Source organism: Dunckerocampus dactyliophorus, chromosome 6, assembly GCF_027744805.1.
Source record: "Dunckerocampus dactyliophorus isolate RoL2022-P2 chromosome 6, RoL_Ddac_1.1, whole genome shotgun sequence".
In the NCBI taxonomy this organism is placed as follows: Eukaryota; Metazoa; Chordata; class Actinopteri; order Syngnathiformes; family Syngnathidae; genus Dunckerocampus; species Dunckerocampus dactyliophorus.
The window spans coordinates 9,099,828-9,113,623 of record NC_072824.1 but is presented as its reverse complement, the minus strand read 5'-3'; the positions used below and the strand labels follow the sequence as shown (position 1 = coordinate 9,113,623).

The 13,796-nt window shown below is 42.0% G+C and overlaps 2 protein-coding genes across 8 annotated transcripts in view; one reads left to right on the top strand and one right to left on the bottom strand.

Moving 5' to 3' along the window:
* Positions 1-5,762, bottom strand: part of rnf150a (ring finger protein 150a) — a 21,016-nt gene extending 15,254 nt beyond the window's left edge. For all 3 annotated transcript variants that reach the window (XM_054779493.1, XM_054779494.1, XM_054779495.1), the window contains exons 1-2: positions 5,439-5,762; positions 4,084-4,731 (exon numbers count right to left, since the gene is read on the bottom strand). In XM_054779493.1, the coding sequence (XP_054635468.1) occupies positions 4,084-4,546 (463 nt within the window). In that variant the 5' untranslated portion in view covers positions 4,547-4,731; positions 5,439-5,762. The remainder of the gene's footprint in view (positions 1-4,083; positions 4,732-5,438) is intronic.
* znf330 (zinc finger protein 330) lies at positions 5,186-13,796 on the top strand. 5 transcript variants are annotated; one of them, XM_054779496.1, is made up of 10 exons: positions 5,186-5,250; positions 5,616-5,777; positions 5,871-5,890; positions 9,579-9,799; positions 10,083-10,159; positions 11,830-11,956; positions 12,032-12,136; positions 12,299-12,345; positions 13,199-13,316; positions 13,407-13,796. In XM_054779496.1, the coding sequence occupies exons 2-10, from the start codon at positions 5,658-5,660 to the stop codon at positions 13,676-13,678; spliced, it is 1,107 nt and encodes a 368-aa protein (XP_054635471.1). In that variant the 5' UTR covers positions 5,186-5,250; positions 5,616-5,657; the 3' UTR covers positions 13,679-13,796. The 5 variants fall into 5 exon arrangements, with proteins under 5 accessions (XP_054635471.1, XP_054635476.1, XP_054635473.1 ...); XM_054779501.1 differs by lacking the exon at positions 9,579-9,799 and adding an exon at positions 8,808-8,878; XM_054779498.1 differs by having other exon boundaries at positions 5,204-5,250; positions 5,586-5,777.

Here is a 13,796-nt window from a genome sequence, read left to right as displayed (position 1 = left end):
ACTAGAAGCTAATGTGCCACATAATAGCAACACATTCCTCTCAGGTGACCAGCTGCCACCTTTTGGATGACGAGTCCGTTTGCTGGGCAGATGGCCGACACCGCCACCGAGTAAAATAAGCAGATCTACATACTGTAAGTAGTAGCTCAGAAAAGACTGCAACAGCATCCATGCTTGCACGTGGACAGTCAGCTGGCATATTCACACACACCTGTCCTGCACATTTATGATTGTATGGAGGAAGCCACATGGTGCCACAAGATGAGCATTGTAAAGCATCTACTGTACCTAATATCATCTCCTACTAACCTTTAAGCCTGGAAGCATGTCCAAACTCTGCATTCAGTAGGACAATTAACACTGGACTTCTTTCACACAGTGATCCCACAATATTGCCTCCCTCAGAGCTGCAACAGATGAGCATTTACTCATCTGTGCCTTTCACACAAAGTCAAGCGAAGCAAGATATTGGCATAATGAGCAACACGACATCCTGCAATTGGATAAAAAACTTGTTGGAGGGCAACAACTGCTTTCAGCACAACATGGCAGGAGAAGTGAGTGTCTGGAGGCTTTCTGCTATTCCCTTTCACACAGGCGCCATCCCGTTTCTGTTACGCATCTATTACTACCTTAGAAGGCTGAAAATTCCCTGGTCGACTTTGTCACCTCCCAATTCCGTGTTGGTGCCATTGATACGTAAAAGCATTTTCCCGACTTTTTACAGGCCGTGTGAAAAACGACCGTAACAGTAGATCAGACATATAAAATACTCACAGTGACAATTGTTGTCAACACAACAGGGGGAAGGCAGTGAGCTGTGAGCTGTCCCAGCTTCCTGCCATCCTTCTTCTGTTACGGCTCTGGTAATACCTCAAAATCCGCAAGATTTTTTTGACTTTGTCCCCCCATTCTATTTCTGGGCCAGTCCTACAGAACATCATTTTCCTGGCTTTTTACAGTTTTTTACAGTGTGAAAGTGCAGTGACACTGGATCCAACATTTATTTGCCCGTGCCTTTCACACAGAACCCAGCAAAGCGGGATAATGGCGTAATGGTGTGCAATTTCACACAGCGAGACACAATCAGATAATTCAGAATCTGCTTTGATGTATAAATACCGGCTTTTTACAGGCAGTGTGAAAGGGGCCATGACAGAAGAGCTGTAATTTATCCACCTGAGCTTTTCTGACAGAACCGAGCAAAGCTGGATATTGACGTAACTGTGTGTGTGTGAGATAAATAGCGTGATGACTAGGGGTGTCCCAAGATCTAGTGTCACAAGATTTTGCAAGATTAAACACGTAGGAAGCATTGGTGTCCGCACCTCGGCTTGTTTGTTCCATAGAATAACGGAATGAACGAAATAAGCCCTTTTGTCAGTCATACAGTCTCTTTGTCTCAGGGGGTGGAGGCAGGGCCGCTAACATACATACAGAGTGCAGAAGAGTGTAACATAGTAGAAATTAAATTAGTAGATATATTGTCAAATATTTTATATATTTGTTCATTGCATTTTTCTTGAAAGTGATGTTAAAGTCTCTTCTTGTTCTCGTAGACCCAATCTTGTGTTTCGTCTCGTCTCATGAACAGAGTGTCTCATGACACCCCTAGAGATGACGTCAACACCAGCGCCACCTGTCAGACAAGTGCAATTAGTTTCAACACAACTGAGCTGGAGATGTGAGAGTCAGGCAGCGACACAAAAAAAAAAGTTATAAAAAAGCCTTCCTTTTGGGGCAGTTTGACAGGGGCTTACAATTTACGTTTCAATGTTTCATTTTATGAGACAAACTTGAGACTATGGGCAACAACAAAATAGAGCGCTGCAGCAAAGTGGAGACGGGAGTACAATATTGCAGCTTCCAGCGCTAAATCACAGCAAAAACATAAGCTAACGTAATGTAATTTCCAGCCATGCATCCTCAGTTGTTACAATGCCAAATCTTCCAAAGAGCATCAACCATATGGTATTGGCTCTGCACACTTGGAACTCTGGCTGACCAGGCACTAGAAATAGTACCTCTTAGTACCCGGTTTTGCCAATGGAAAAGCACCAGTAGCGAGGTGTACATGGATGCAGCTGAGCTCTGACATGGTCTCTGCATGAAATGGTTAAAAAGAAAGGCCAGAGTGGACTTTACAGCACAGCTGTGTTGGCTCAGGACCCAGAAGTGTTCCACTCTTTATTTGGCAGCATCATGTTGAATCCTGAACATGACGAGCCGTTACTGCACCCTTCACTGCACTCTCTTATTGCCTCCCTTGTCTCTCTGCCAGCGCTGACATCACCCCTCTGCCCTTTCCCACCTCTTTGATTCATGGAAGGTCTCTAAATTGGCTTGGAACTGTTCACTGTTCTTTGATGCAGGTATGTTTGTTGGCTGCTACCTTGCCCGATAAATCTATCCAACCCAAACGCGCTGAAGGATTTAGAGCCACCAAACATTGCTGTACAAGTAAAAGTCCTCCAGGTATTCTAGGCCTGAATCCATTCCCAGATTCTTTTTGGCTGTGGAACCACAAATGGTGGGAAAAACCTCCCAAGTTTGTCGACAAAATGTACAAAGGCATTGTGCTGGCATTTTTTTTAGGAAAACAAGCAACAGATTGAGGCAATGTTTCACACTGAAAAAAGTTGACATGGAAGACTAATAATGGATTAGAAGTCAACAAAAGAGAAATGAAAGATTGGACATTAAAGTGACTGGTGTTGATCCAAAGTGAAACCAATCCCTTCATCTTGTTGCTGTATCATCAGTGTGCACACTCTGCATCTTTAAAAGCATTTTGACATGTTTATTTCATGGGCATATTTCTATGGTCTTAATTCATGATGAAGTGGAGGGTTCACCAAAATACTTTACAGGCAACACTTTACATTGGTGCCTTGATACCCTGCCTGCAAAAGATGATTTTCCCACCTCTTTTCTGTTCTGTTTGAGCAACATGTAATAGAGCAACTTTTCTGTCTTCTGAGCTAGCATCAGAACCGAAACTGTGTTTGCAGCCCCTTTCCCGCTCCTTTTACTCATTTGGCTGTTCTGTATGGACAGCCATGACGTGAATGGAGGGACAACCTGGCAATTTTCTGGTAACAGAGGCAGGATAGCGTTTGTGGGCCATTTCATACTGTCTGCAAAAGCAGTCTTTTCCCCATCTTTACCCTGTTCCGTATAAATGACACCAACACCAAATGGAAGAATGATGTTGAGATGGCAATTTTCCAGCTTTAAAGTTGGAGCCGCAACTGAGGCGGAGGAGGAGGTACTATCAAAGGTGGGATGTCAGCTGTGTGGAAAGGAATATCTAAAAACCGGGGCAGGTGTGTGATGTTTAACACCACAAACTGACTTCTCTTGCCCTGTTGTGTTGACAGCAATTGTGCAACAAGTATTTTATATATCACACAAGATGTTGACACTTGTCGCAATACCCCACCTTAGCTGGGTTCTGTGTAAAAGGCACAGGTGAATAAATGACAGATCTAGTGTTACAGCTATGATGCACCATTTTTACAAAGTTCTCTGTTATTGTGTTTTTTGATAAGAAATAATTGCGTCAACAAGACACCTCAAGCAAATTATCCTCCTACTTGTTGACACGCCATACAGTATTGTGCCGGTTGAGGAGCCAAACCTGTTCTGTTCATTTACCACTTGGATGGGATCCAACAAACCAAACGAATGGGGGGGAAAACATACTGGAGGACTATATAGGACTATATGTGAAAACACACAGATCTTTAAACAAAAGCGCAATACTTAATTTAGTCGGGTAATATCCCTTCCGTGAATATCAAATATACACAATAGAATTTGTAACTTGAATGGGTTTTGCAACGTCTTTTTAAACATTCCTGACAAACTATATTTTCACATACACATTATTTACTGTGATACAGAGTATATTTTAAATACAAGTTTTTCTAGACTACTACTGAAATACAGTATGTGCATTCTTTGCTCTCCACGTGCATTAAGTACAGTTTGCATTCCATGGCAATAAATAACTATTCTACAAACACAGATGAAGTCCACCTGTAGCAGGAGGCCATGTAAAAAGGATGCATGTGTTCTTACCTGAGTGGGGCATGGTGATGGTGTCGTTGGTACCGCTGGAGCCCACATTGTACACGACCACAGCAGAGGCGTTCAGACCGGCCGCGTTACGGATTTTTTCGCGGTATGTACAGTTCCCCGCAGCCACCAGCGCCACCCAGGCGGCGGCAGTTCGCGACACGGGTGGGAAACGGGCGGCCGGGTCGCACATCTGTCGCTCCTGCGGCAGGGAGGGGACCAGAACCAGCCCCATGGCTTCCCTCTTGGGCGAGTGCTCGCCGTAGCGGCCACACTCTGTCTTCTCGGTGCGGATCTGCGAGGTGACCGGGTCCAGGTAGGTGATATTGACGAAGGCCGTGTACCACTCCTCCTTCTCCGCCACCGTGAAGTCCAAACACAACAGGTGCACGGAGCACAGGGAGGAGATGAGCCAGGTCGAGAAAGCCACACTGCGGCAGAGTCGAGTGACAGACGGAACCATCATGGAGCAGGACCTTTAAAGCTGCATGGAGGGTCCAGGAGAAGACCCCTCTTGCTGTGTTTGTCCACTTGCTAGAACTCTACTACACATCATCAGCACCAGACTGTTGTTGGTACCCGCAGTCGCCAGGTGCTCCCTGATTGGATGGAGGCTCGCCTACCACGTGACCTGGGCGTGGTAAATGTGGCCTAGAAGCACAGAACAGGGAGCTGCTGTACTAAAAATAAAAATCATATTTTTATCATTACGTGCAGAAAAAACGCTTTAAATGTTTATTAAATGTTTCAATAGCTTTGATATAGTAACAAAACACATTAGATTGCGCATTTTCAATCTTAAATAAGGAGACAATAAAATAAAAATAGTTATTATGGTTATCAGGACAATTAGTCCTGAATGAATGATTATTGTTTTTTTTAATTTAATTATCTGTAACGTGGTAAATAAATTGCTACATGTGAAACAGCTATTGTGAGTTAGTGTGCATATTTTTTACACAAGCAAAAACAACATATTTATTCTTTTAACAATAGCATATAACATATAGTATAGCGCTGTAAGAGTAACAGTACTGAAAAACCGACTTCAAAACTAAAACAGTAAAACTACTTCCGCAAGGAAACAGGAAATTACGCTCAATGGCTTGTTTTGTGCCGGAATATTTTTAGTGACGGACCGGGTATCCCTTAAACCGCTCAGCCTTTACGGTAAAGTGATATAATGTTCTTTTCACGTGCAATGACACGTAATTGTAACAGCTCTAACAACTAAATGGATTACTTCACAACTTACTGACGACGCAAGTAGCCGTTAATTAAAGTTAATTCACTTTATAACATGTAACTTACCGTCATGCTAGCAAGTACCCGCTAGCCAGACTGCTACAAAGTCTTACCTTGCTCTGCATCCTTCCGTTCATGACTCGCATCTTAAACTTCAATTTGTTTGACGATAACAATTGTTGCTGTTAGTCGAGTACTTTGCAGCATTAATTAGATTAGTTAGGTTAGTTGTGACTACCAGTAGTTGTGACTACCAGTAGCGTTGCGCGCGCGCGCGTGTGTGTGTCCAGGTTAGTTTTGCCTTATCGGGGTGCCAGTCTGCTGGAGCCAAAATGCCCAAGAAAAAGACCGGTGCCAGGAAAAAGGCAGAGAGTCGAAAGGAGCGAGAGAAACAGAGCAGAGCCAACCGGGATCAGGTTGATTTGGCTAAACACGCCTGCAACGTAACCATGGTGAGGCGCTACTGTGGCTATAACACAATATTCCTAATCAATCTCCCAGTGTTGCATCTTCTAAAGCCTGGTTTATTTCCCTCTGCTTTGTAGGAATGTGATAAATGTCAGAGGTAAGTCACTATGTTAGCCAGAACAATCAGGATGGACTAAAGCAGCGGTGTCCAAAGTGTGGTCCGGGAGCCATTCTAAAAGTACAATTTAACAAGCAAAAAACCCCCACAACAAAAATACAAAACTGCAGAAATTTGACAAGAATAGCATGAAAATATTGAGAGAAAAAAGTTTTAATTTAATGAGAAAATACATAATTTTCTGAGAATAACGTTTTAATATTATGAGAACATTTACAAGCAGCAAGTTGAAATTGCTGGCAAATAACAGAAAAATAGCTGTAATTCTACAAGAACAATGTCAGAATACTCAGAGAAAAGTCGTACTTAGAGGAAAAAAAGGTGCAATTTTATGATATGAGAAACAAAATAAAGTTGCCTTTTTTGAAAAATTTGATTGGAGAAAAAGTTATGGGAATAAAGTCAAAATATTACGAGAAGAAAATTTATGAAGATTATTTAAGAAGAAATATTTGGAAAATCAAAAAAAAAAACCGCAAAAATGGCTAAAAAAGAGCAAAGAGCGAAGTTCATACTAATAATATGCGTTTTCACCTACTGTATATCACACAGCTGAGGTGCAGTTTTTTTCTTGAAATATACAGGTATATAACTGCTTAGTAATGTGGCTCTCGCTGGAAAAAGTTTTGGCACCCCTGGAGTAAAGGCTCCTTCAGACTTGTGGTCCAGTACTCTGGTCAAAAAACATTGTCACTTTAGTGCGGTTCAGTTAGCGTATTTATGTCAGCAGACCAAATAACGCTCTCAATTAAGTATATGCATAAAGTCGCGCCTCGGTTGGACTGCATATATGATGTGTATAGGCCTGTCGCGATAATCAATAAATCAATTTACTGCATGATAAATAAAAATGAAATTGATCATTTTGCGGCCACTCTACCAAACAGGCTGGATGACAAGAGGGTTCACTCTCAGCATCTGTCTCAACACCTGGGCATGTTTGTTCTACAGCAGAATGAACGGAGTGAGTGAACCCTCTTGTCAGTCATTCAGTCTCTTTGTGTGGGGAGAGGCGGGGTGCTAGAGTGTGTGCACTTGTTACCTATAATAATGAATAAATAATAATAATACATTTTATTTATATTGTACTTTACATATCAGCAATCTCAAAGTGCTGCAGAGTGGAAAAAATGAGGTTTGTAAACAAAGCTATAGTATAGTTCTAAAATCAAAATTAAAAATATAAAAAAAAAAATGCTTTTTTTAAAAAGATGTGTTTTTAGGCCTTGTCTAAAAACCTCTACAGCCTGTGGGGCCCTTAAGTGGTCAGGAAGGGCATTCCACAGCGTTGGAGCCCCACAGGAGTTGAAGGGTGTTTTTGGTTGTAGGCCGGAGGGTACATAAGGAAGTCTGGGGGGTGAGGAGAAGGTATTGGTGTCACTGATGGGCGAGGACGGAGACCCTGTATTCTAATCTAAGTGGGACGGGAAGCCAGTGAAGAGATTTCAGAATGGGAATGATGTGATCATGTTTGCTGTGTTTGTCGTGTGCTACACCAGTGACCCCAACCCCCGGGCCGTGGGTCATTTGGTACCGGGCCGCACAGAAAGAAAAAATATTTTCCATAATTCTTTTTTTTTGGTGTTTTATTTTGAAAAGTGACCGGATTCTCTCTGTTACATCCGTCTCACTTGACGCATGTCCATTGTGCGTGTGCTAACTTTATCTCATGCCGCACAGATAGACTACTACTGTATTTTTACCATTTTTCTTTCACCTCATATTTGGTCTCAAATGCTGATACTATGTCGGAATGCATAAAGGTTGATGACTTCTTGAGTGCTAATGTGCACATTTGTCTCAAGTTAATTCATGCTAGCACACTGCCTTTTACCACACACGTCAAACAGCCATGTAATAATCTCTCTGGAAAAACTTGCTGGAACTTGAACTGGTGGATGGTGGGTCGGCATTCAATTTGTGCTTTTAATTTGATGTTATTCATGTCTTAGTTTTACACAATACATGTGATTGTACGATATGATTTTTATTTAAGGACAATTTTTGCTAAAAGACAAGAGTACATTTTATTTTCATTGGGGTGTTTTTGTTTTTGGGCCGCACGGTGAATGAGTGGTTAGCATGTTGGCTACACAGTCAGGAGATCAGGAAGATCTGGGTTCAAATCTCCTTTGGGCATTTCTGTGTGGAGTTTGCATGTTCTCCCCGTGCGTGGGTTTTCTCCGGCTACTCCAGTTTCCTTCCACATTCCAAAAACATGCATGTTAGGTTAATTGGAGACTCTAAATTGTCCATAGGTATGAATGTGAGTGTGAATGGTTGTTTGTCTATATGTGCCCTGCGATTGGCTGTCGACCAGTCCAGGGTGTACCGCGCCTTTCGCCCGAAGTCAGCTGGGATAGGCTCCAGCATACCCGCTACCCTAGTGAGGATAAGCGGCATAGAAAATGGATAGATTAATGGATTGATTTTTTTTTTGTTTAATTTATGTTATTGACATTCAATTACAATGTTAAATAATCTTGCGAAATAAAAAAATGTACTTGCATTACTATGCCATATATTATCATTACATTAATGAAAAAATGGTCTCAAAATAATGTTGACAATAATATAGTTTATTGGCAATAATTTGTACAACAATTATCGTCCATAAAAATTTGTTATCGTGACAGGCCTAGACATGTACATTGTCTGACGAAGCGCTCGCCTCCAAAACCACAAGACGTCTTCCGCGTCAGTTTTTACCAGCCGAGATGTAATGAAGAGGATGTACAGTAAATTGCATTAAGACATCAAAAACAGACTTGATCAAACGAACCATGCTCCCAGAGGAAATGGACTAGAGTCTGTTGTAACTGGAGCAGACATGACAAGTGTGAACACACCCTAAAAGTTAACTAACCATGTTTTCTCTTTCAATGCCTCCTAATAGAAAACAAAAGAACAGAGCTTTCTGCTACTTCTGCAGTTCCGTGCAGAAACTTCCCACATGTGCGCAATGTGGTGAGTGGGGCAAAAGTTGCTAAATGTTGCACTATTTTTTGTGATACCAGAAGTGTTCTTGGCTACGTACACACTGCAGGGCATGATGCACAATTCGGATTTTTTGTTTAAATATGATTTTTTTTTTTTTTTTTATGTGGTCGTTCACATTACCAATTAAATGCAATTTCTCAATGTCAACGCAAAGAGTCTGGTTAGTGACATGCATGCACAAAAGCACGGCATCATTCGCATTTCCGTGTGTTTATAGAAAGGAAAGATTGCGGCAGTGTGTGCTCTAGTAATGTGCGATACCATTGATTTAATTTCCGATCCGATACTGGGTCTGATACTATGTGAAAATTCACCTAATGTGTCTGGTAAATTTTAAAAAGTACTGTCCAGTATTTCAAATCATAGCATAAAGAATATACTGTAAGACATCATAGTAATTTATTGATTTATTTTAAACACTGAAGTATATTGAGGATGTGGGGTGATTTACAATATAGCCAATCTAATATACAACATCAGGACACAATCATATAGCTGCCGTATCAAAAGTATCACTATTTTGATTTCAGAATCAACTTTAGAACATGAAGGAGCTGGTATCGACATTACAGTATTGCTAGCGTGCTGTCCTTAAAGCGTTTGTGGCAATTTTAAGAATTTTGGGCAACGGGAATCAATATTTTCTCAACCAAATGATTCCGTGTAGGAGATTAAGAAGAAAGACGGCAAGAATTTTGGCTATGGCAGTTTGTAGACAACTTGCTGCTGTATCAGTTCCGAGGCGCATGCGGGGGCAGGAGTGGAGCGACGTTACCAAGAGCTGCTTCGCTAACACCTTTTACAGTAATTTTTGGATGAGAAGAAGAGGGAGTACCTTTATCCAAGTTTTGCACGATAAACCACACTTTTCGATGACCGCCTACATCGGTGAGTACCCTTAAAGCCTCGGTAAGGACAGCAATACACTCCTTTTGATGACATATAGGTCGGATACAGTAAATGCGATCTGACCGTTCGTACTGCAGTCACATCGCATACATATCGGATTTATATCCACATACAAATGAGGCCTCAGTCGCATTTGAAAAAATTGCAATTGTGCTGTTCACACAAACATGAAAACATCAGATACAGGTCACATATGATAAAAAAAAAAATCTGAACAGACCTGCGGTTTGAACATAGCCCTTGTGTGTGTGTCTGTTACAAGGTAAAACCAAGTGCATGAAGACGTCAGACTGTGTTGTCAAGCACCCTGGCATCCACAGCACTGGAATGGGCATGGTGGTAAGTAAGCTCAATCGGAAAATTGGGACAATAGAATGACATCTGATACCAATATGTATTCCGGTGTACTGTATAAGCCGCACCTACAAAATTTTGAGGAAAAAACAGATTTACCATAAATTCCCGTGTGTAAGCTGCTACTTTTTTCGTAAACTTTGAACCCTACACTGAACTTCCAGTGAGCTTATCACATGGTGAAATGGGGGAGGGTCACGAAACAGAACACTGCCGACAATCACGGTGGCAACACAGCCTGTGAACATGTACATGCACACACACACACACACACACACACACACGGGAACTACTACTACTACTACTATCACTACTACCACTACTGTGTGAAAACATGAGACTATATCAACTTTTTACAAAGCAAGTACTGCATGCTGGGAAGCCAAAGTTTTATGTTTAGTGTTAACATGGCTCCAGTAGTAGTAGTAGTAGTAGTAGTAGTAGTAGTAAGTAGTAGTAGTAGTAGCAGCCATATGTACTGTACAGTATTTGTCCCTCCAGCAGCCCCCAGTTAAATTGAGTTTGAGACCCCTGCTGTACATGATTTGAGATTTATGAAGTATTTTATGAAAAAAAACAAACTTATTATAGTGCCCGACTGGGATCCAGTATCGTTTTAAAAGTCCCTAAAATAAGCATAATAAGTTCCACATTTTTAAAGGAAAACTGCACTTTTTTTTTTTTTTTTTGCCCATCATCCACAATCCATATGTGAGATGTGAACACGTCTTTCTCTTTTCTGTGCGTTGTAAAGATATAAAAACAGCTAAAAATCCGACACTAAGAATGCACGTAATGAGAAACACTTATTCTGCCTATAAAGCCCTCTTGAAAAAAAATAGTGTTGGACATTTTTGCCTCTTTTCTAATAAGTTGCAGACCAAACCACTAGCTGTTTGTGTTTGGTTCATATTGATTTGGTCCGACAGGGGCCTAACTGATTACTCGATTAATCGAAACAACAAGCTTCAGATTAATGGACTCAGACAGGGGTCAGGAACCTTTTTGGCTAAGAGAGCCATGAAAGCCACATATTTGAAAGTGTATTTCTATGAGAGCCATATCATATTTTTTTAACATTGAATACAACTAAATGTGTGCATTTTTAAGCAAGACCAACAATTTTAGGATATAAGTCTCTGAATTTATTATTATATTTAACATTGTTGCGACGTCTGGTTCTGCATGGTTTTGCACCGTGCTCCATGTCTTTCTTTCTTTTTGCCATCTTCATCGTCAAAAGGATTGGCTCTGCAGAATTAGCTAGCTGATTATTTGATCAAAGGAAGGCAGTTTACTTCTTGACATGTCAGTCACCCCGGGTAGGCTACTGCATTATCCAGTAATAATCGAGTTTTGGCATCTGACCCGAAACATACCGGACGGACAGCTGGCGTGGGCTCTGGCACCCACACTGCGGTAGAAAATGGATGGATGGATTAAAATGCATAAGAAAGTTGCATATTTTGAATGTTATTTTTATCACTAATTTCTGTAATGCTTTTGTTTATAATGTCAGCAATCTCAGACATGTCTGAGAGCTAGGTGGCTCCCAAGTCGTAGTTTCCCTACCCCTGGATTAAGACAACCATTAGTCAGCCCTACTTTAATTTCAACCTGTTTGTGTAACGCTGATACTTTGTCCTGCCCACTAGGGGGCGGTGTGCGACTTCTGTGAAGCCTGGGTGTGCCACAGCAGGAAATGTTTGAGCACTCATGCCTGCATGTGTCCTCTGACTGAAGCCGACTGCATTGAGTGTGAACGCAGCGTTTGGGACCACGGTGGGTGAAAACCTCCCAACGGTTGGTGCCCATCCTTCGCTCTCACACTGGCCTCCCTCCTCATTCCCTTAACAGGTGGGCGTATTTTCCGCTGTTCCTTCTGTCAAAACTTCTTATGTGAGGATGATCAATTTGAGCACCAGGCAAGCTGCCAAGTCCTTCAGGCAGAAACATTCAAATGTGAGTCACCACGCTGTCCTTAATTAGCGTGCTGTGGTAAGACATGGTGAAAGTGTGTATTTGGTGTGTGTGTTGCACAATACCACTTTCAAGGTTTGTGCACAGGTGGAGGGGAATTCGACTGTGCATGCTGCAGTGAATTTTTCTCATTTTTCATTGTAGGTGTTTCCTGCAATAGACTGGGCCAACACTCGTGCCTACGCTGTAAGGTGAGGCAACAGCTCTGCTACTTGACCCCAGAAACAACTTGGCCTCATTGAATTTGTACACCTTACCAGCTTAAGTACTACATTAAAATATGTGGCAGGCAGGGAAACCATGCAAACTCCCTTCCTGCTGCTGCTGTGAACGTGACCTGACAACAAAAACAAAAGGAAGCAGTCGCAACGATCAGGAAGTGTGTCTGATAAAAGACTCAGCCTGTAATTGTGTCAAACTGAACTGAATAACAACAGTAATCCAAACCATGTCAAGCACTTTTACTAAATACTGCATGAGGTCAAGGCAACGCCCTAAGGAGGAAGTTGCCATCAATACAAAGCAGGGCAGGTCTGAGAGTTCTGAGGGGAGTTGACACTTCTGCTTCACTCGTGCAATGGGAACGCTAAGCATTCCTAGGGCCCTATGAAATCTGTTTTATTTGTAGATTTTTATTTTTTCACATTCCGTTTTATACCTTTTACACTTACTCTACCACCAGATCAGTTTTTTTTGTGTCAATGAATTAAATGCAAAAATCCTTATATTTACTGATACATAAACACAATCTCTCGATCGACCCTCGATCTCTGCTGTTGTTGTTCATTAGCGTGTCTCGTTTTAACGGTGGTGTTCTGCGCAGCGTGGTTTTCACAGGTTTCCGCCGTACTATTTTCAAGTGGAAAACACAGCTGCTCCAAAGTCAAGGCAACTAGAACTGCGCTAAAGCCGTACTGTATGGTGGAAAGGCGGCACTTGTCTTACAGTGCCTTGTGTTAACCCAGTGCACCCATCTGGGCCTGAAGTTGACCAAAAACTGAGTTGTCTTTCTAAACATGACATACACTTCTGTGCCATCGTCAGGCCTGTTACTGCGAAGACCACGTCAAGAGTAAGGTCTTCAAGCAGGAGAAGGGCAAGGCTCCTCCGTGTCCAAAATGTGGCCATGAGACCCAAGAGACCAAAGACCTCAGCATGTCCAGTGAGTCAGCGAGACACCTTTCTCTATCCTGCTTCACTGTGTAAAATGAGTCACATGACCGCTAAGTGCTCATTCTCCCCACCGCTGCAGCTCGCACGTTGAAATTCGGACGCCAGGCTGGCGCTGACGAGGATGACGACGACGACTACGGCGCATCAGGCTACGACGCATACTGGAAAAATGTTGCGTCAGGAGGCGGAGGACACCAAGCGGACGACTACGACGACGACTATGAGGAAGATGATTACGATGAAGATGATGATGATGAGGAGGAGGAGGAAGAGGAGGAGGAGGATGATGAAGAAGAGGAGGAGGCCATAGAAGGAATGGCTGCTCTTAAATTAGATGGAAATCCTGCCTGATGTGGCAGGTGGCTTTTTTTTTTGGCTTGACAACTTTTTTCTCACTTGTTTATACTGTCAAATATCATGTGTGAAACTGTTGCCAAACACACAATAAATAAATAAATGAATAAAATTA